This window comes from Xenopus tropicalis, chromosome 10, assembly GCF_000004195.4.
Source record: "Xenopus tropicalis strain Nigerian chromosome 10, UCB_Xtro_10.0, whole genome shotgun sequence".
In the NCBI taxonomy this organism is placed as follows: domain Eukaryota; kingdom Metazoa; phylum Chordata; class Amphibia; order Anura; family Pipidae; genus Xenopus; species Xenopus tropicalis.
The window spans coordinates 51,189,459-51,211,510 of NC_030686.2; the positions used below are offsets into that span (position 1 = coordinate 51,189,459).

Here is a 22,052-nt window from a genome sequence, read left to right on the forward strand (position 1 = left end):
CAGTAGCAGGGAGTTGGGTGCTTGTTACAGTAGCAGGGAGTTTGGGTGCTTGTTACAGTAGCAGGGAGTTTGGGGTGCTGGTTACAGTAGCAGGGAGTTTGGGTGCTGGTTACAGTAGCAGGGAGTTGGGTGCTGGTTACAGTAGCAGGGAGTTGGGTGCTTGTTACAGTAGCAGGGAGTTTGGGCGCTTGTTACAGTAGCAGGGAGTTGGGCGCTTGTTACAGTAGCAGGGAGTTGGGTGCTGGTTACAGTAGCAGGGAGTTGGGTGCTTGTTACAGTAGCAGGGAGTTTTGGGCGCTTGTTACAGTAGCAGGGAGTTTGGGTGCTGGTTACAGTAGCAGGGAGTTTGTGTGCTTGTTACAGTAGCAGGGAGTTGGGTGCTGGTTACAGTAGCAGGGAGTTGGGTGCTTGTTACAGTAGCAGGGAGTTGGGTGCTGGTTACAGTAGCAGGGAGTTTGGGGTGGCTGGTTCAGTAGCAGGGAGTTTGGGTGCGTGGTACTGTAGCAGGGAGTTTGGGTGCTGGTTTAACAGTAGCAGGGAGTTTGGGTGCTGGTTACGTAGCAGGGAATTGGGTGCTGGTTACTGTAGCAGGGAGGGGTGCTGGTTTACAGTAGCAGGGAGTTTGGGTGCTGTTACAGTAGCAGGGAGTTTGGGTGCTGGTTACAGTAGCAGGGAGTTTCGGGTGCTGGTTAAGGTAGAAGGGAGTTGGGTGCTGGTTACAGTAGCAGGGAGTTGGGTGCTGTTACAGTAGCAGGGAGTTTGAGTGCTGGTTACAGTAGCAGGGAGTTTTGGGTGCTGGTTACAGTAGCAGGGAGTTTGGGTGCTGGTTACAGTAGCAGGGAGTTGGGTGCTGGTTACAGTAGCAGGGAGTTTGAGTGCTGGTTACAGTAGCAGGGAGTTTGGGTGCTGGTTACAGTAGCAGGGGAGTTTGGTGCTGGTTACAGTAGCAGGGAGTTTGGGTGCTGGTTACAGTAAAGAGATTTGGGTGCTGGTTACAGTAGCAGGGAGTTTGGGTGCTGGTTACAGTAGCAGGGAGTTTGAGTGCTGGTTACAGTAGCGGGAGTTTGAGTGCTGGTTACAGTAGCAGGGGTTTTGGTGCTGGTTACAGTAGCAGGGATTTGGGTGCTGGTTACAGTAGCAGGAGTTGGGTGCTGGTTACAGTAGCAGGGAGTTTGAGGTGCTGGTTACAGTAGCAGGGAGTTTGGGTGCTGGTTACAGTAGCAGGGAGTTTGGGTGCTGGTTACAGTAGCAGGGAGTTTGGGTGCTGGTTACAGTAGCAGGGAGTTTGGGTGCTGGTTACAGTAGCAGGGAGTTTGGGTGCTGGTTACAGTAGCAGGGAGTTTGGGTGCTGGTTACAGTAGCAGGGAGTTTGGGTGCTGGTTACAGTAGCAGGGAGTTGTGGGCAGGAAGGGAAACGATTGTGCAACGTATCCGGCTGAAATGAGAAGCCAAGAGACACTTGGGCCGAGGGGAGAGTGTGGGACAGGGAAATATAGTGCCCCCCCATAGGGCAGTGTGGGACAGGGAAATATAGTGCCCCCCATAGGGCAGTGTAGGACAGGGAAATGTAATGCCCCCCATAGGGCAGTGTGGGACAGGGAAATATAGTGCCCCCCATAGGGCAGTGTGGGTCAGGGAAATGTAGTGCCCCCCATAGGGCAGAGTGGGACAGCCCGGGAAGGTGCTACCCCCATAGGACAGAGTGGGACAGCCCGGGAAGGTAGTACTCCCCATAGGACAGAGTGGGACAGCCCGGGAAGGTGCTACCCCCATAGGGCAGAGTGGGACAGCCCGGGAAGGTGGTGCCCCCCATAGGGCAGAGTGGGACAGCCCGGGAAGGTAGTACCCCCCATAGGGCAGAGTGGGACAGCCGGGAAGGTAGTGCCCCCCATAGGACAGAGTGGGACAGCCCGGGAAGGTGCTACCCCCATAGGGCAGAGTGGGACAGCCGGGAGGTAGTGCCCCCCATAGGGCAGAGTGGGATAGCCCGGGAAGGTGGTGGCCCCCCCATAGGGCAGAGTGGGACAGCCCGGGAAGGTGGTGCCCCCCATAGGACAGAGTGGGACAGCCCGGGAAGGTAGTGCCCCCCATAGGGCAGAGTGGGACAGCCCGGGAAGGTGGTGCCCCCCATAGGACAGAGTGGGACAGCCCGGGAAGGTAGTGCCCCCCATAGGGCAGAGTGGGACAGCCCGGGAAGGTAGTGCCCCCCATAGGGCAGAGTGGGACAGCCCGGGAAGGTGGTTCCCCCCATAGGGCAGAGTGGGACAGCCCGGGAAGGTAGTGCCCCCCATAGGGCAGAGTGGGACAGCCCGGGAAGGTGGTGCCCCCTATAGGACAGAGTGGGACAGCCCGGGAAGGTAGTGCCCATAGGGCAGAGTGGGACAGCCCGGGAAGGTGTTGCCCCCATAGGGCAGAGTGGGACAGCCCGGGAAGGTGGTTCCCCCCATAGGGCAGAGTGGGACAGCCCGGGAAGGTAGTGCCCCCCATAGGGCAGAGTGGGACAGCCCGGGAAGGTGGTGCCCCCCATAGGACAGAGTGGGACAGCCCGGGAAGGTAGTGCCCCCCATAGGACAGAGTGGGACAGCCCGGGAAGGTAGTGCCCCCCATAGGGCAGAGTGGGACAGCCCGGGAAGGTGAGGAGCCAGACCACACGGTTCTTACACCCCGGGAAGGAGCCAATAGGAGGAAGGTGCGGCAGCGCGGAGGAATCACGGAGGGGGAGTAGTTTGAATTGGGCCCCTGCCTCCCATTGGCTGCTGCGCACACCCTTCCCCTGCTGATGTCAGGCCGCCGCTGCTGCATCACTGCGGGGGGATGAGGAGGAGGAAGCAGTCCCGTACAGCGGCGCATACCGTGGGGCACATCGCTGGGACTGGCCGCTCTGTGTGGCCCCGGGAAGCTGCTCGCTAGTCTCGGTAGCTGCTGGGCTCACATTCCCGGCCGTTCCCCGCCTGGGTCCCGCTCGCTGTGGGTTTGCGGTTCTTTGCAGAGACAAAGGCGGGACTGTGGGTTCGGGGAGCGCAGCTGCTCGGGACTGAATGAGTTAATGAGCGGAGGGGCCACATCGGCCGATGATGCTGCTCAAGGAGTACAGGATCTGCATGCCCCTGACTGTGGAGGAGGTGAGTGGCCACCAAGGGGTTAAATTAACCCGCTCCCTGCTGCGCTTGCTTGGGGTGTTTAACCCACTCGGTGCTCAGGCTACTGTTACTCAGCGCTGGGCCACTAGCCCTTCCTCACTGGGATACTGTCATTTGCCCTGGGCTAGTAACCCTGCTGGGATACTGTCATTTGCCCTGGGCTAGTAACCCTGCTGGGATACTGTCATTTGCCCCGGGCTAGTAACCCTGCTGGGATACTGTCATTTGCCCTGGGCTAGTAACCCTGCTGCTATACTGTCATTTGCCCCAGGCTAGTAACCCTGCTGCTATACTGTCATTTGCCCTGGGCTAGTAACCCTGCTGGGATACTGTCATTTGCCCTGGGCTAGTAACCCTGCTGGGATACTGTCATTTGCCCTGGGCTAGTAACCCTGCTGCTATACTGTCATTTGCCCTGGGCTAGTAACCCTGCTGCTATACTGTCATTTGCCCTGGGCTAGTAACCCTGCTGCTATACTGTCATTTGCCCTGGCTAGTAACCCCTGGCTGCTATACTGTCATTTGCCCCGGGCTAGTAACCCTGCTGGGATACTGTCATTTGCCCTGGGCTAGTAACCCTGCTGGGATACTGTCATTTGCCCTGGGCTAGTAACCCTGCTGGGATACTGTCATTTGCCCCGGGCTAGTAACCCTGCTGGGATACTGTCATTTGCCCTGGGCTAGTAACCCTGCTGGGATACTGTCATTTGCCCTGGGCTAGTAACCCTGCTGCTATACTGTCATTTGCCCTGGGCTAGTAACCCTGCTGGGATACTGTCATTTGCCCTGGGCTAGTAACCCTGCTGCTATACTGTCATTTGCCCCGGGCTAGTAACCCTGCTGGGATACTGTCATTTGCCCCGGGCTAGTAACCCTGCTGCTATACTGTCATTTGCCCTGGGCTAGTAACCCTGCTGGGATACTGTCATTTGCCCTGGGCTAGTAACCCTGCTGGGATACTGTCATTTGCCCTGGGCTAGTAACCCTGCTGGGATACTGTCATTTGCCCTGGGCTAGTAACCCTGCTGGGATACTGTCATTTGCCCTGGGCTACTAATCCCTTGATGTTGGGATGGTTGCACTGTTAATAAATCCAGGGCTAGTAATCCCTTTGGTGATGACATGTTTGCACCGTTAACAAGCCCTGGGCTAGTAGCCCCTTTAGGCTGGGGTGGTTGTACCGTTACTAGGGGCAATGGATACAGTACTGCCCTTTGCATTATGTTGGTGCTTTATACATATTCCATGGGGCAGATCATGGGCTCCAAGTTAAAGTAACTGCAATTAGCCGCAATTGCCCCTCGGAACATGTAATGTCGTTATCATTTCCTCAGGGACCACTAAGCATCCCCGCGGCAGCCTTGGTTGGTTGGCCAGTTCCCCGGCTAAATGGGGACAGTAACTGCCAACCCAGCAATACAGTCGTAGCCCCAGGGCTCCCTGCGCTGCTCCATTTGTCTGAGCTGCTTCTGAACCTCTTCTGCACTCAGTGGAACAGAGAGGGAACATTGAGGCCACCAGGTGGCACTGAGAGCTTCACCTATCTGCCTGCCTGTGAGCCCTCTGCGCTGCGCCGGGTACCGAGTATCACTGTACTGTCCGACTGCTGCTCTGTTGGGCAACGGGAACTGAGTCTGAGTCCATTTTAACTCAAACGTTATTAGGGTCTTTATTATTGTGTGCCCAGAACATTCCCTCTCTGTATATTTGTATTTATACATATGGGTAGGGGGTGCCATAGTGTTTCCCTTAGACAGTACAGTATGGGGGTACAGCTTATTGTGTGCCCAGAACATTCCTTCTCTGTATATTTGTATTTATACATATGGGTAGGGGGTGCCATAGTGTTTCCCTTAGACAGTACAGTATGGGGGTACAGCTTATTGTGTGCCCAGAACATTCCTTCTCTGTATATTTGTATTTATACATATGGTAGGGGGTGCCATAGTGTTTCCCTTAGACAGTACAGTATGGGGGTACAGCTTATTGTGTGCCCAGAACATTCCTTCTCTGTATATTTGTATTTATACATATGGGTAGGGGGTGCCATAGTGTTTCCCTTAGACAGTACAGTATGGGGGTACAGCTTATTGTGTGCCCAGAACATTCCTTCTCTGTATATTTGTATTTATACATATGGGTAGGAGGTGCCATAGTGTTTCCCTTAGACAGTACAGTATGAGGGTACAGCTTATTGTGTGCCCAGAACATTCCTTCTCTGTATATTTGTATTTATACATATGGGTAGGGGGTGCCATAGTGTTTCCCTTAGACAGTACAGTATGGGGGTACAGCTTATTGTGTGCCCAGAACATTCCTTGTATTTATATATAAGGCTAAAAGCTCTCAAATTCTGGTTGTTTTAGGTTCATAAGTAAATCCCTAGTTGCAGAGCTTGGGTGCCCAATGGGGTAAAGCTATATGGGGACAAAGATAAGTTGGCAACTTGGCCACTCATGCATTTCGGCACGTGTTTGGAGCCCTTGGAATGTACCAACCAGTCTATATGTGGCTGGAAAATTACTAGAACTTTCAGTTGGGCAGGTTTGAAATCCCATTGGACGAGGGCCCATCAGCGCCTTTATGCAGTTCTTTCCCAATGGGTCGCCATAGTTACTGTGTGTAGCCAAAACGCTTGGTCCAGATATAGGGCTTGGCGGTGCTGTGGCAGCTAATGGGTCAATGAAGCCCTAAGGGGATTGTACCACTCCTTCATACCTGGGGGTAATAAGAAAATAAGTATCAGTTGCCCCATCGCTGGAGTCCCCCTCCTCATGCTGGGGCAAATTGGTGGCTTTGCCCTTTCGCGGGGTGGGGTGAGAAAGTGAGCGGCTGCTACTTAGCCTACTCTGCCCAGTTCTGGGGTTGGGGCTTGTAGCAGAGCATTGGATTGCAAGCTCCTGCGCATCATCTGAATTATACATGTTTGCCCCAGTGAGTATCACTCTGCTATATTTGCCCCTTAGCACTGGGCTCACTGCTGCCCTTGGATGGAATGGCGCGACATGGGACCGACATTAATAGCAATGTAGGATTGTGGGGGGTATTATGTCATGCTGCTCAGTCTAGTATCTGCCCCAGGCTGGGGCTAATGATCCTCCACTTCCCATTGGTTAGTATGTGATAGTGTATGGGGAGTTGTTTTTGCTCAGTCAGCAGCTCCCACTCTCTCCCGGCTGCGCATTGCACCGCGTCCTCCCTTAGCATGGAATTGTGCCGCAGGGACGGGCAGCGGCGCCCCCCAAGGGCCACCAGAAGGTATCAGCCCCCTGGGAAAAGAGAAATGAAAGGAACAGGCCGCTTGAAATCATTGGCTCCTGTGTGAGGAACAGTGTCTTCCCTGGATACGGGGTATAGAGCTATGGGGCAGAGAGGGCCGGGGGGGGGTAACATTAGTGCCCGTAACAGGGAGGGGGTAACGCTGGTGCCCGTAACAGGGAGGGGGTAACACTGGTGCCCGTAACAGGGAGGGGGTAACACTGGGGCCCGTAACAGGGAGGGGGTAATGCCGGTGCCCGTAACAGGGAGGGGGTAATGCTGGTGCCTGTAACAGGGAGGGGGTAACATTAGTGCCCGTAACAGGGAGGGGGTAACATTAGTGCCCGTAACAGGGAGGGGGTAACATTAGTGCCCGTAACAGGGAGGGGGTAACATTAGTGCCCGTAACAGGGAGGGGGTAACATTAGTGCCCGTAACAGGGAGGGGGTAACATTAGTGCCCGTAACAGGGAGGGGGTAACATTAGTGCCCGTAACAGGGAGGCGGGTAACATTAGTGCCCGTAACAGGGAGGGGGTAACATTAGTGCCCGTAACAGGGAGGGGTAACATTAGTGCCCGTAACAGGGAGGGGGTAACATTAGTGCCCGTAACAGGGAGGGGGTAACATTAGTGCCGTAACAGGGAGGGTAACATTAGTGCCCGTAACAGGGAGGGGGTAACATTAGTGCCCGTAACAGGGAGGGGGTAACATTAGTGCCCGTAACAGGGAGGGGGTACATTAGTGCCCGTACAGGGAGGGGTTGACATTAGTGCCCGTAACAGGGAGGGGGTAACATTAGTGCCCGTAACAGGGAGGGGGTAACATTAGTGCCCGTAACAGGGAGGGGGTAACAATGGGGCCCGTAACAGGGAGGGGTTAATGCTGGTGCCCGTAACAGGGAGGGGTTAATGCTGGTGCCCGTAACAGGGAGGGGGTAACGCCGGTGCCCGTAAACAGGGAGGGGGTAACGCCGGTGCCCGTAACAGGGAGGGGGTAACGCCGGTGCCCGTAACAGGGAGGGGGTAACGCCGGTGCCCGTAACAGGGAGGGGGTAACGCCGGTGCCCGTAACAGGGAGGGGGTAATGCCGGTGCCCGTAACAGGGAGGGGGTAACGCCGGTGCCCGTAACAGGGAGGGGGTAACGCCGGTGCCCGTAACAGGGAGGGGGTAACGCCGGTGCCCGTAACAGGGAGGGGGTAACGCCGGTGCCCGTAACAGGGAGGGGGTAACGCCGGTGCCCGTAACAGGGAGGGGGTAACGCCGGTGCCCGTAACAGGGAGGGGGTAACGCCGGTGCCCGTAACAGGGCAGGGGTTGCATTGATTCTGGGCTATAAATGTATTTTTGATGGCACAGCTGCATAGCCAATCCAGAAAGGGATGGGGGCATTAGTATTGGCTAGTGCGGGGCAAATCTAGATGCCACTGATGCCTCGCAGGGGATTGGCTCTGCCCCACACTAGCTGGGCCCCCTCCCTATGTTGGACGCATTGCTTTATCCATAAGTATTTGATCTCCTTAATCACCATCTGCTGCTACATTGCCACTAATCCGACTGATTGGGGGCAAAGCCAGGCTGCTGGGCCGGACCCGCTACTCCCCCTGTACCTGCATGTGTTGGTACCGACTTGGGCCCCTGGTTCTGTTTGCTGATTATACTCACAGTCGTCTATTGATCTGGCCTGAGGGAGGGCATTAGCCCTTTCCTTCTCTTTAACTGCCCCCCTTCATGTTTCACAGGGGTCTATGTCTCTTTAGCCTTCGGGCACCAGGATTTGATGGCAAGCTCTGTAGGGCAGAGGCTCAGGCCCTGTATAACCCTCTGTACAATGGGGGCTGTGTGTTTGCTATGTGGCATTAATCTAATACCTGCTCCTGTTGGTATATACTGATACCCCCCAGGGGCAAAGCCTATGTGTAAGAACAGACAATAATCATTTCTGTGCCCCTCCTGTATCTCCTGTATCAGTAACTGCAGCGTATAGCAACCCGGGGCATTTCTCTGCTGCAGGTAATAACTGCCAACCAGCTGGCAGCTGGCATTCAAACTTTGTATATAGTTGGCACAAGCAAGGGGGGGGGGGGGGGGGGCAAGGTGCTAAAGGCAGGGTTGTGAATTTAGTAAAATTTGTACTGATTGTTATTGTAATAATCCAAACTGTTTCCCCTATGGGGGTACAGCTTATTGTGTGCCCAGAACATTCCTTCTCTGTATATTTGTATTTATACATATGGGTAGGGGGTGCCATAGTGTTTCCCTTAGGCAGTACAGTATGGGGGTACAGCTTATTGTGTGCCCAGAACATTCCTTCTCTGTATATTTGTATTTATACATATGGGTAGGAGGTGCCATAGTCTTTCCCTTAGACAGTACAGTATGGGGGTACAGCTTATTGTGTGCCCAGAACATTCCCTCTCTGTATATTTGTATTTATACATATGGGTAGGGGGTGCCATAGTGTTTCCCTTAGACAGTACAGTATGGGGGTACAGCTTATTGTGTGCCCAGAACATTCCCTCTCTGTATATTTGTATTTATACATATGGGTAGGGGGTGCCATAGTGTTTCCCTTAGACAGTACAGTATGGGGGTACAGCTTATTGTGTGCCCAGAACATTCCCTCTCTGTATATTTGTATTTATACATATGGGTAGGAGGTGCCATAGTGTTTCCCTTAGACAGTACAGTATGGGGGTACAGCTTATTGTGTGCCCAGAACATTCCTTCTCTGTATATTTGTATTTATACATATGGGTAGGAGGTGCCATAGTGTTTCCCTTAGACAGTACAGTATGGGGGTACAGCTTATTGTGTGCCCAGAACATTCCTTCTCTGTATATTTGTATTTATACATATGGGTAGGAGGTGCCATAGTGTTTCCCTTAGACAGTACAGTATGGGGGTACAGCTTATTGTGTGCCCAGAACATTCCTTCTCTGTATATTTGTATTTATACATATGGGTAGGGGGTGCCATAGTGGGGGCAATTAAGGGCTGGCCGCTCTCAATGGTCTTCTCGTCCCTACTCCAAGCCTTTCCAATGCCCCGGCCCTCAGCTCCTGTAAATGATCTGCCCCCCCCATTCATATTTAGAGGTATTGCTGTGCCCTCCTGCCCAGGCAGGATTGTCTCATTCCTGGGCCCTCCCCTCAGGCATCTGCTCGTTCTATTAATTAGGGCTGTCACCAATTAATTGTTATCATGATACATTGCTGCACTTTCTAATGGATGTGTGCAAGGCCTGCTGGGACATGGTGCATTGCATCATGGGAAATGGCTGTTTCAGCTCTGGTCCCCATCATGGCTACTATATCCTCCATTCTCTTTCCTTTCTCTGGTTCTGACTCTTGAAATAATATAGCAAAAGTCAGTTGCCTGTGGAAATGTGGGCTAAATGCATATTGGAAAGACATTTTTCCCATTGGGGAGGGGTATTTCCTTCTGTGTTACAGGGGTTGTTAGGGCAGCAAATCCCTTTGGCCGTTCCTGGCTTCCTGTTGTGAGGCTGCAGTGAATCGAGGCCATTACTATGGGATGTTGCAGTTTCCAGGCTAAAATAAGTCGGCTCCGTCCCTAAATAGCGCCGGGGGGTAAATACAGCGAGCGGCGTGGATTCCAGGTGGAGTCTTTCCTGCGGGATGTTGGGAATGTCGGAGCTGCGTATTAATAGAAAGTGTTGTTATTATTGTGATTATTTTCCGTGCATTTCCCCTGGTGCTGGGGGGCTGCTCCTTTATGGCGGAAAGGCAATATGGGGGTAAGAAATAGCCGTCTATTTGCAGCCGCAGCTCCCTATTAATATCTCTACAAGCCTCCATTGTGTTGATGTTGCCGTGGAGACGCCAGTCATATGGTGGAAGCGAGACTACTACCAAAATAACCGTCGGACAGGTGCGCTGGGTTCCCTCTCAGGTTTCCGCCTGCAGGTGATATGACTCCTCCCACTGGAGCCCAGGCCCACGGCTTTTATCCAATAGAAGTTCATATACAGCAGGTTGTGCGCCCCCTACTGGCTGCCCCTACTATAAATTGCCACTAGCCCCAGCTGCCCTTTAACTTTCCCTTGGAACAAATATTCCTTAGGGCGTTCCTTAATAAAAGTCTGGTCATTATGTATAGGGAATAGGATAATAGTGGAGAGGGAATGGGGATATAATGGAAGGGAGAGGGAATGGGGATATAATGGAGGGGAGAGGGAATGGGGATATAATGGAAGGGAGAGGGAATGGGATATAGTGGAGGGGAGAGGGAATGGGGATATAATGGAAGGGAGAGGGAATGGGATATAGTGGAGGGGAGAGGGATGGCGATATGGACGGGAGAGGGATGGGTGATAGTGGAAGGGGAGGGAGGGGTAAATGGAGGGAGAGGAATGGGATATAGTGGAGGGGAGAGGGAATGGGGATATAATGGAAGGGAGAGGGAATGGGGATATAATGGAAGGGAGAGGGAATGGGGATATAATGGAAGGGAGAGGGAATGGGGATATAATGGAAGGGGAGAGGGAATGGGATATATGGAGGGAGAGGGAATGGGGATATAATGGAAGAGAGGAATGGGGATATAATGGAAGGGAGAGGGAATAGGATAATAGTGGAGGGGAGAGGGAATGGGGATATAATGGAAGGGAGAGGGAATGGGATATAATGGAAGGGAGAGGGAATGGGGATATAATGGAAGGGAGAGGGAATGGGGATATAGTGGAGGGGAGAGGGAATGGGGATATAGTGGAGGGGAGAGGGAATGGGGATATAATGGAAGGGAGAGGGAATGGGGATATAATGGAAGGGAGAGGGAATAGGATAATAGTGGAGGGGGAAAGAGGGGAATGGGATATATGGAGGGAGAGGGGAATGGGATATAGTGGAGGGGAGAGGGAATGGGAAGATATAATGGAAGGGAGAGGGAATGGGATATAATGGAAGGAGAGGGAATGGGATATAATGGAAGGGAGAGGGAATGGGGATATAATGGAAGGGAGAGGGAATGGGGATATAATGGAAGGGAGAGGGAATGGGGATATAATGGAAGGGAGAGGGAATGGGGATATAATGGAAGGGAGGAAATATAATGGAAGGGAGAGGGAAGGAAGGGATATAATGGAAGGGAGAGGGAAGGATATAATGGAAAGGGAGAGGGAATGGGTATAATGGAAGCGCGAGAGGGAATGGGAAGGGATATAATGGAAGGGAGAGGGAATGGGATATAATGGAAGGGAGAGGGAATGGGATATAATGGAAGGGAGAGGGAATGGGAAGGGATATAGTGGAGGGGAGAGGGGAATGGAAGGGATATAGTGGAGGGAGAGGAATGGGAAGGATATAGTGGAGGGAGAGGGAATGGGAAGGGATATATGGGGAGAGGGAATGGGAAGGGATATAGTTGGAGGGAGAGGAATGGGAAGGGATATAGTGGAGGGGAGAGGGAATGGGATATAATGGAAGGGAGAGGGAATGGGAAGGGATATAGTGGAGGGGAGAGGGAATGGGAAGGGATATAGTGGAGGGGAGAGGGAATGGGAAGGGATATAGTGGAGGGAGAGGGAATGGGATATAGTGGAGGGGAGAGGGGAAGGGAAGGACTATAGTGGAGGGTGAGAGGGAATGGGATATAGTGGAGGGGAGAGGGAATGGGAAGGGATATAATGGAAGGGAGAGGGAATGGTGATATAGTGGAGGCGGAGGAGAGGGAATGGGAAGGGATATAGTGGAGGGGAGAGGGAATGGGAAGGGATATAATGGAAGGGAGAGGGAATGGGGATATAGTGGAGGGGAGAGGGAATGGGGATATAGTGGAGGGGAGAGGGAATGGGGATATAGAGGAGAGGGAATGGGATATAGAGGAGAGGGAATGGGATATAGAGGAGAGGGAATGGGATATACAGTGGTGTGAAAAACTATTTGCCCCCTTCCTGATCTCTTATTCTTTTGCATGTTTGTCACACAAAATGTTTCTGATCATCAAACACATTTAACTATTAGTCAAAGATAACACAAGTAAACACAAAATGCAGTTTTTTAAATGAGGGTTTTTATTATTTAGGGAGAAAAAAAATCCAAACCTACATGGGCCCTGTGTGGAAAAGTAATTGCCCCCTGAACCTATAAACTGGTTGGGCCACCCTTAGCAGCAATAACTGCAATCAAGCGTTTGCGATAACTTGCAACAAGTCTTTTACAGCGCTCTGGAGGAATTTTGGCCCACTCATCTTTGCAGAATTGTTGTAATTCAGCTTTATTTGAGGGTTTTCTAGCATGAACCGCCTTTTTAAGGACACGCCACAACATCTCAATAGGATTCAGGTCAGGACTCTGACTAGGCCACTCCAAAGTCTTCATTTTGTTTTTCTTCAGCCATTCAGAGGTGGATTTGCTGGTGTGTTTTGGGTCATTGTCCTGCTGCAGCACCCAAGATCGCTTCAGCTTGAGTTGACGAACAGATGGCCGGACATTCTCCTTCAGGATTTTTTGGTAGACAGTAGAATTCATGGTTCCATCTATCACAGCAAGCCTTCCAGGTCCTGAAGCAGCAAAACAACCCCAGACCAACACACTACCACCACCATATTTTACTGTTGGTATGATGTTCTTTTTCTGAAATGCTGTGTTACTTTTACGGCCAGATGTAACGGGACACGCAACCTTCCAAAAAGTTTCAACTTTTTGTCTCGTCGGTCCACAAGGTATTTTCCCCAAAAGTCTTGGCAATCATTGAGATGTTTTTTAGCAAAATTGAGACGAGCCATAATGTTCTTTTTGCTTAAAAGTGGTTTGCGCCTTGGAAATCTGCCATGCAGGCCGTTTTTGCCCAGTCTCTTTCTTATGGTGGAGTCGTGAACACTGACCTTAATTGAGGCAAGTGAGGCCTGCAGTTCTTTAGATGTTGTCCTGGGGTCTTTTGTGGCCTCTCGGATGAGTTGTCTCTGCGCTCTTGGGGTAATTTTGGTCGGCCGGCCACTCCTGGGAAGGTTCACCACTGTTCCATGTTTTTGCCATTGTGGATAATGGCTCTCACTGTGGTTCGCTGGAGTCCCAAAGCTTTAGAAATGGCTTTATAACCTTTACCAGACTGATAGATCTCAATTACTTTTGTTCTCATTTGTTCCTGAATTTCTTTGGATCTTGGCATGATGTGTAGCTTTTGAGGTGGCTTTGGGCTACTTCTCTGTGTCAGGTAGCTCCTATTTAAGTGATTTCTTGATTGAAACAGGTGTGGCAGTAATCAGGCCTGGGGGGGGACTACACAAATTGAAAATTGAAATTGATAAACCACAGTTAAGTTATTTTTTAAACAAGGGGGCAATCACTTTTTCACACAGGGCCATGTAGATTTGGAGTTTTTTTCTCCCTTTAATAACGTAAACCTTCATTTAAAAACTGCATTTTGTGTTCAATTATGTTATCTTTGACTAATAGTTAACGGTTTTTGATGAGCAGAAACATTTTGTGTGACAAACATGCAAAAGAATAAGAAATCAGGAAGGGGGCAAATAGTTTTTCACACCACTGTAGAGGAGAGGGAATGGGATATAGAGGAGAGGGAATGGGGATATAGAGGAGAGGGAATGGGATATAGAGGAGAGGGAATGGGGATATAGAGGAGAGGGAATGGGGTAGTATATAGTGGAGGGGAGAGGGAATGGGATAGTAGAGGAGAGGGAATGGGATATAGAGGAGAGGGAATGGGGTATAGAGGAGAGAATGGGATATAGAGGAGAGGGAATGGGGATATAGAGGAGAGCAATGGGGATATAGAGGAGAGGAATGGGATATAGAGGAGAAATGGGGATATAGAGGAGGAGGAATGGGGATATAGAGGAGAGGAATGGGATATAGAGGAGAGGGAAGGGATATAGAGGAGAGGGAATGGGGATATAGAGGAGAGGGAATGGGGATATAGAGGAGAGGGAATGGGGTATAGAGGAGAGGGAATGGGATATAGAGGAGAGGGAATGGGGATATAGAGGAGAGGAATGGGGATATAGAGGAGAGGGAATGGGGATATAGAGGAGAGGGAATGGGGATATAGAGGAGAGGGAATGGGGATATAGAGGAGAGGGAATGGGGTAGTATATAGTGGAGGGGAGAGGGAATGGGGTATAGAGGAGAGGGAATGGGATATAGAGGAGAGGGAATGGGGATATAGAGGAGAGGGAATGGGGTATAGAGGAGAGGGAATGGGGTAGTATATAGTGGAGGGGAGAGGGAATGGCGTATAGAGGAGAGGGAATGGCGTATAGAGGGAGAGGGAATGGGGAAGGTAGTATATAGTGGAGGGGAGAGAATGGGAGGAGAGGGAATGGATATAGAGGAGAGGGAATGGGGATGAGAGGGAATTGGGATATAGAGGAGAGGGAATGGGGATATAGAGGAGAGGAATTGGGATATAGAGGAGAGGGAATGGGGATATAGAGGAGAGGGAATGGGGATATAGAGGAGAGGGAATGGGGATATAGAGGAGAGGGAATGGGGATATAGAGGAGAGGGAATGGGGATATAGAGGAGAGGGAATGGGATATAGAGGAGAGGGAATGGGGTGGGATGCTGGTGTTGGTCAGTACTGGGATGAGAATCTGATTGGCTGGGTTCCCTATTGGGGGAATAATTCCCACCCCCCCGGGCAGCACTTGGCAGGGCTACAGGCCGTTTCATTGTACAGAGGAGCACAAAGTGGTCTGGGTTTGTTTGTTAGGAAGAAAGAGCAGCTCCTCCGGCCCAACAACAGCTCATTCTCTGTATCAGGTTTATTTTGCCCAACTGGCGCCCAAGTCTGGGGGAAGTGGAATGAACTCACTAATAAACTGGCAGATGGAGTAGCCCAGCTCCTTACCAGCTGTACCCCTCGTGTGGGAAGTGGGTGCTGGGATTGCCACCTGGCACATAGAATCTGTATGCCGTGTGGCTATAATAGAACCAGTGCAGCCTGCAGCGAGCACAGGTTGAATTACTTTATATACATATTTGCCTTCTGGTGCTGTTCTGGTGCAGACCCGATTGGCTGTTATTTGTCGCTTGATAGTAAGAAGCAGCCTCCTCCCCCTGTTTGTTTGTTCTTAGACCCCGGGCCCTAGGGTTGGGGGGGCACAGGTACGCGGGGGACCCTAAGTGATGTCTCCCATTGATTATTATTATTCCTTCCCCGTTTGGCTTTCTGAATTGCACAACACATGGGAGAGCAGAATGTGGAGAGAGAGGATGCCAAGCTGTGCCCGCCCAACATACCCTGCAATCTGGAGGCTGCTGCTTTCTGTTCTAATGGGGCAGAGTCTGTGCCACCTGGCACCGCGCTTGCCCACTTGCCTTCTGACTGCTGCCTATACCCGCTATAGTGGGGCGAGAATGGAGACATTACAACTCCCAGCACCCACTGTCAGGCATTGGGGTCAGCCCAGGGCACCATAGGCAGTGCCAAATCTGTGCCCAGGTCTTTGCCTACTGGCAGCTACTTATCTCTTCATAAAGTGCAAAACCCAGGATTCGCCCACTTCGTTGGACGGACAGCGGACTCCCCCCCATCCCCCCCCCCCCCAGAGGGCCGCTCTGGGGCGGGGATAAAGGGCCGCTCTGGGGCGGGGATAAAGGGCCGCTCTGGGGCGGGGATAAAGGGCCGCTCTGGGGCGGGGATAAAGGGCCGCTCTGGGGCGGGGATAAAGGGCCGCTCTGGGCGGGGATAAGGGCCGCTCTGTGGGGCGGGATAAGGGCCGCTCTGGGGCGGGATTAAAGGGCCGCTCTGGGGCCGGGATAAAGGGCCGCTCTGGGGCGGGGATAAAGGGGGGCCTTCTCTGGGGCGGGATAAAGGGCCGCTCTGCGGGCGGGGATAAGGGCCGCTCTGGGGCGGGGATAAGGGCCGCTCTGGGGCGGGGATAAAGGGCCGCTCTGGGGCGGGGATAAAGGGCCGCTCTGGGGCGGGGATAAAGGGCCGCTCTGGGGCGGGGATAAAGGGCCGCTCTGGGGCGGGGATAAAGGGCCACTCTGGGGCGGGGATAAAGGGCCACTCTGGGGCGGGGATAAAGGGCCACTCTGGGGCGGGGATAAAGGGCCGCTCTGGGGCGGGGATAAAGGGCCACTCTGGGGCGGGGATAAAGGGCCGCTCTGGGGCGGGGATAAAGGGCCGCTCTGGGGCGGGGATAAAGGGCCACTCTGGGGCGGGGTAAGCGTTGCTTCTCGTGTCTCCTGGTATTCGCCCCTATCCCAGTGGGACTTACCTTGGATCAGTAATGCAGCTTTTATATGAACAAGCCGCTCATTCAGAACAACCTGTCATTTTCCCAGAATGGCCCATCTGCTAAACTGGGTTGATGAGCTGCGCAGCATAATAATTGCCCCGGGCTCCAAAATGAGTCCCTCTTTGCCCCTAAATGCCCCCATGCAGGCGCCGAAACTTGCACATCTAGCTGCTATATATGCCTGCTACTATTGTTATACAGCAGCCCAGTCACTCATTAGTGCCTAATGCCCCCCAATTAGAGCTGCTGCACCCCAACAACATCTCTATGTATCTGAATGTATAGATATGGGTGGGAGCTGCCATATTGTTTCCCTGCATAGTATATAGTAAAAGTTGCAGTAGCAAAACTCCCTGCAGTCGGCAGGTAGCAGAGGACCGGATTGGGCAGCGGGTGGGTAGGAGACCAAATTGGGCAGCAGGTGGGCAAGAAGCCTATTGGGCAGCGGGCAGGCAGGAGGTCGAATTGGGCGGTGGGCAGATGGGAGGCCAAATTGGGCGGTGGGCAGGTGGGAGGCCGAATTGGGCGGTGGGCAGGCGGGAGGCCGAATTGGGCGGCAGGCAGGAGACCGAATTGGGCAGCAGGTGGGCAAGAAACCTATTGGGCAGCTGGCGGGCAGGAGGTCGAATTGGGCGGCGGGCGGGCAGGAGGCCGAATTGGGCGGCGGGTGGGCAGGAGGTCGAATTGGGCGGCGGGCGGGCAGGAGGTCGAATTGGGCGGCGGGCGGGCAGGAGGCCGAATTGGGCGGCGGGCGGGAAGGAGGCCGAATTGGGCGGCGGGCTGGCAGGAGGTCGAATTGGGCGGCAGGCAGGAGACCGAATTGGGCAGCAGGTGGGCAAGAAACCTATTGGGCAGCGGGCGGGCAGGAGGTCGAATTGGGTGGCGGGCGGGCAGGAGGCCGAATTGGGCGGTGGGCTGGCAGGAGGTCGAATTGGGCGGCAGGCAGGAGACCGAATTGGGCAGCAGGTGGGCAAGAAACCTATTGGGCAGCGGGCGGGCAGGAGGTTGAATTGGGCAGCGGGCGGGCAGGAGGTTGAATTGGGCAGCGGGCGGGCAGGAGGTTGAATTGGGCAGCGGGCGGGCAGGAGGTTGAATTGGGCAGCGGGCGGGCAGGAGGTCGAATTGGGCAGCGGGCGGGCAGGAGGTCGAATTGGGCAGCGGGCGGCCAGGAGGTCGAATTGGGCGGCGGGCGGGCAGGAGGCCGTACAATAAAACTGTACAATAAATGGGTTTATAATAATCTCATTGCAAATTATTTTCCAAATCTGAGCAAATAGGCAGGGAGAGGTCGGGGAAGGGTTTCGGGTGGAACCAACTGAAATGAACAGGAATTGTTTCCTGACTTTCCCCCTTGGGCTATTGCTGCAGCCCGTACTGCATTTCCCTTCATCCTGCAGTTTCCCTATCTCCCTAAAGAGCCCCCGTGCGGAATGCTAAGATTCCTGCCCCAGGTGTGGGCAAGATGGGACCTGAAGAAATATTTCAGGAATAATAAAAGGCAGCAGTGAAGTCATTAGGTTAAAGTGCCAAACCAATGGGGAATATCTCCTGAATATATATGTATGGGGGTCGCTGCTGAGGCAGTAGGGCAGCTTCTCACAGACAGGAGACTGGGGCACAGGTACCAGGCAGAACTCTGCTAATGGGGGCAAATGAGCCCAATAGAAGGGGGGATACTGAGGTTCCCTGTGCTCTCTCAGCAGCAGCTGCACCCCACTCCCAGGGCTTTAGGGGGGCAGAAAGGAGCTATTCAGTAGGGGCAAATGCATAGGGTATTAGAGGTGCTTGTAAGCGGGGACAAGGCAGACTGGCCCCTGGGTCTGTGTAGCCGAGACAGACTGCCCGCTGGCGCTGCCATTGGCTGGGGGGGCATTACCGGCCCAGAAAGCTCCTTAGTGGCAGATTATGTGCTCAGCACTGGATATTCCGGATCAGGGGGATAATGAGGTATCAGCCGGCTGAAAGGTTCCTCGGCAGAGAAACTGTGTCAGGTTCCGAGGGGGGAGATGGCAAAAAAAACAGAAGCCCCATCTCTAGAACACTGACTCTAGAACCCCAACTCTAGAACCCCTTTGTATGATCCCATGCGGCTCTGGATCATGTGGGGACAGTTGGATCCCAGATATTTCTCTTCTGATCCTGTTGGATGGAAGGATCTAATCAGACCTGTGGGGGGGGACCAGCTTTCTGGATAATGGGTTTTCAGATAACAATTCCCATATCCCACTGTGCCTCAGAGCTCACACTCACTGTACTAGCAGGATAGAAATAGCCCAGTGCTGCCTAAATATAATTGGTATCATTCATGCCCAGGGGCCCCGTATTGGGTTAGACCTTCTGACTGACAGAAGTGTAGTGGATACATGGCACAGCCTCTCAGCAGGATGGGGGCTGCTGTACCACTTATGTAACAAGTGCAGGTTGCTGCAGTGTAGTAACCAATCAGATATCAGCTTGTATGATTTTAGCAGCCCTGCTGTGATCTAACCTGCCAGCTGAATGGATGTGTCTCCCTGAGGTTCCGATGGGGCCCGAGTCCTTTCCCTGCCAGACGAAGGCTCTGTGCTGTGCAGCCGAGATGCTGGGACTGATGAGCATTTGGGGAGTCAGAACTGCACCTCATCAGCCCAGAGATTCCTTAGTGGCCTCTGCCCATCCCATGGGATCTCTAACTAAGAACTGGGTATTTATTGGCCCTTAGCCCAGTGCCACACTGCCCTTGCCCATCCCATGGGATCTCTAACTAAGAACTGGGTATTTATTGGCCCTTAGCCCGGTGCCATGTTGCCCTTGCCCATCCCATGGGATCTCTAACTAAGAACTGGGTATTTATTGGCCCTTAGCCCAGTGCCACACTGCCCTTGCCCATCCCATGGGATCTCTAACTAAGAACTGGGTATTTATTGGCCCTTAGCCCGGTGCCATGTTGCCCTTGCCCATCCCATGGATCTCTAACTAAGAACTGGGTATTTATTGGCCCTTAGCCCAGTGCCACGCTGCCCTTGCCCATCCCATGGGATCTCTAACTAAGAACTGGGTATTTATTGGCCCTTAGCCCAGTGCCACGCTGCCCTTGCCCATCCCATGGGATCTCTAACTAAGAACTGGGTATTTATTGGCCCTTAGCCCGGTGCCATGTTGCCCTTGCCCATCCCATGGGATCTCTAACTAAGAACTGGGTATTTATTGGCCCTTAGCCCGGTGCCATGTTGCCCTTGCCCATCCCATGGGATCTCTAACTAAGAACTGGGTATTTATTGGCCCTTAGCCCGGTGCCATGTTGCCCTTGCCCATCCCATGGGATCTCTAACTAAGAACTGGGTATTTATTGGCCCTTAGCCCGGTGCCATGTTGCCCTTGCCCATCCCATGGGAATCTCTAAACTAAGAACTGGGTATTTATTGGCCCTTAGCCCGGTGCCATGTTGCCCTTGCCCATCCCATGGGATCTCTAACTAAGAACTGGGTATTTAATTGGGCCCTTAGCCCGGTGCCATGTTGCCCTTGCCCATCCCATGGGATCTCTAACTAAGAACTGGGTATTTATTGGCCCTTAGCCCGGTGCCATGTTGCCCTTGCCCATCCCATGGGATCTCTAACTAAGAACTGGGTATTTATTGGCCCTTAGCCCGGTGCCATGTTGCCCTTGCCCATCCCATGGGATCTCTAACTAAGAACTGGGTATTTATTGGCCCTTAGCCCGGTGCCATGTTGCCCTTGCCCATCCCATGGGATCTCTAACTAAGAACTGGGTATTTATTGGCCCTTAGCCCGGTGCCATGTTGCCCTTGGCCCATCCCATGGGATCTCTAACTAAGAACTGGGTATTATTGGCCCTTAGCCCTTATAGGCCGGTGCCATGTTGCCCTTGCCCATCCCATGGGATCTCTAACTAAGAACTGGGTATTTATTGGCCCTTAGCCCGGTGCCATGTTGGCCCTGCCATCCCATGGGATCTCTAACTAAAACTGGGGTATTTATTGGCCCTTAGCCCGGTGCCATGTTGCCCTTGCCCATCCCATGGGATCTCTAACTAAGAACTGGGTATTTATTGGCCCTTAGCCTGGTGCCATGTTGCCCTTGCCCATCCCATGGGATCTCTAACTAAGAACTGGGTATTTATTGGCCCTTAGCCCGGTGCCATGTTGCCCTTGCCCATCCCATGGGATCTGTAACTAATAACTGGGTTTTTATTGGCCCTTAGCCCGGTGCCATGTTGCCCTTGCCCATCCCATGGGGTCTGTAACTAAGAACTGGGTATTTATTGGCCCTTAGCCCAGTGCCATGTTGCCCTTGCCCATCCCATGGGGTCTGTAACTAAGAACTGGGTATTTATTGGCCCTTAGCCCGGTGCCACGCTGCCTTTGCCCATCTCATGGCGTCTGTAACTAATAACTGGGTATTTATTGGCCCTTAGCCCAGTGCCACGCTGCCCTTACCCAGTTCTTAGTTACAGACCCCATGAGATGGGCAAGGGCAGCGTGGCACTGGGCTAAGGGCCAATAAATACCCAGTTATTAGTTACAGACGCCATGAGATGGGCAAAGGCAGCGTGGCACCGGGCTAAGGGCCAATAAATACCCAGTTCTTAGTTACAGACCCCATGAGATGGGCATTTATTGGCCCTTAGCCCGGTGCCACGCTGCCTTTGCCCATCTCATGGCGTCTGTAACTAATAACTGGGTATTTATTGGCCCTTAGCCCGGTGCCACGCTGCCCTTGCCCATCCCATGGGGTCTGTAACTAAGAACTGGGTATTTATTGGCCCTTAGCCCGGTGCCACGCTGCCTTTGCCCATTTAATGGGGTCTGTAACTAAGAACTGGGTATTTATTGGCCCTTAGCCCGGTGCCACGCTGCCTTTGCCCATTTCATAGGGTCTGTAACTAAGAACTGGGTATTTATTGGCCCTTAGCCCGGTGCCACGCTGCCTTTGCCCATTTAATGGGGTCTGTAACTAAGAACTGGGTATTTATTGGCCCTTAGCCCGGTGCCACGCTGCCTTTGCCCATTTAATGGGGTCTGTAACTAAGAACTGGGTATTTATTGGCCCTTAGCCCGGTGCCACGCTGCCTTTGCCCATTTCATAGGGTCTGTAACTAAGAACTGGCCAATCTGTAGCCCCTTAGTATTTATTGGCCCGGTGCCACGCTGCCCTTGTTGGTTTCTGCTCTGTGCCAGACCTGCTTGGGGCTGTGCGATGATGATGCCCGGCTGGGAGGGGGTTAATCAGCACCTCTGGGTTTTTCCATGGGGGCAATATTAAAAGCTCTGCTATTTTGGAAGCCCCCCTTCTGAGAAGCCATTACTCAGGCATTCCAGGCATGTTAGTGCTGGTGCCGGGAGCTGCCAAATTTGGCTCCAGTCCAGCGTCAGCGGCGGCTGATAGAGATGGAAAAACTGCCCCCCCACCCCCCCAGGCTGCACACCT

At 52.9% G+C, this 22,052-nt stretch overlaps 1 protein-coding gene across 1 annotated transcript in view; it reads left to right on the forward strand.

Annotated features, from left to right (window-relative positions):
* Positions 1-3,016: 3,016 nt before the first annotated feature.
* Positions 3,017-22,052, forward strand: part of pitpnc1 (phosphatidylinositol transfer protein, cytoplasmic 1) — a gene marked incomplete in the record, with an annotated part of 57,911 nt that continues 38,875 nt past the window's right edge. The window contains 1 exon segment of the mRNA NM_001045734.1: positions 3,017-3,122. Coding sequence (NP_001039199.1) covers positions 3,075-3,122 — 48 coding nt within the window.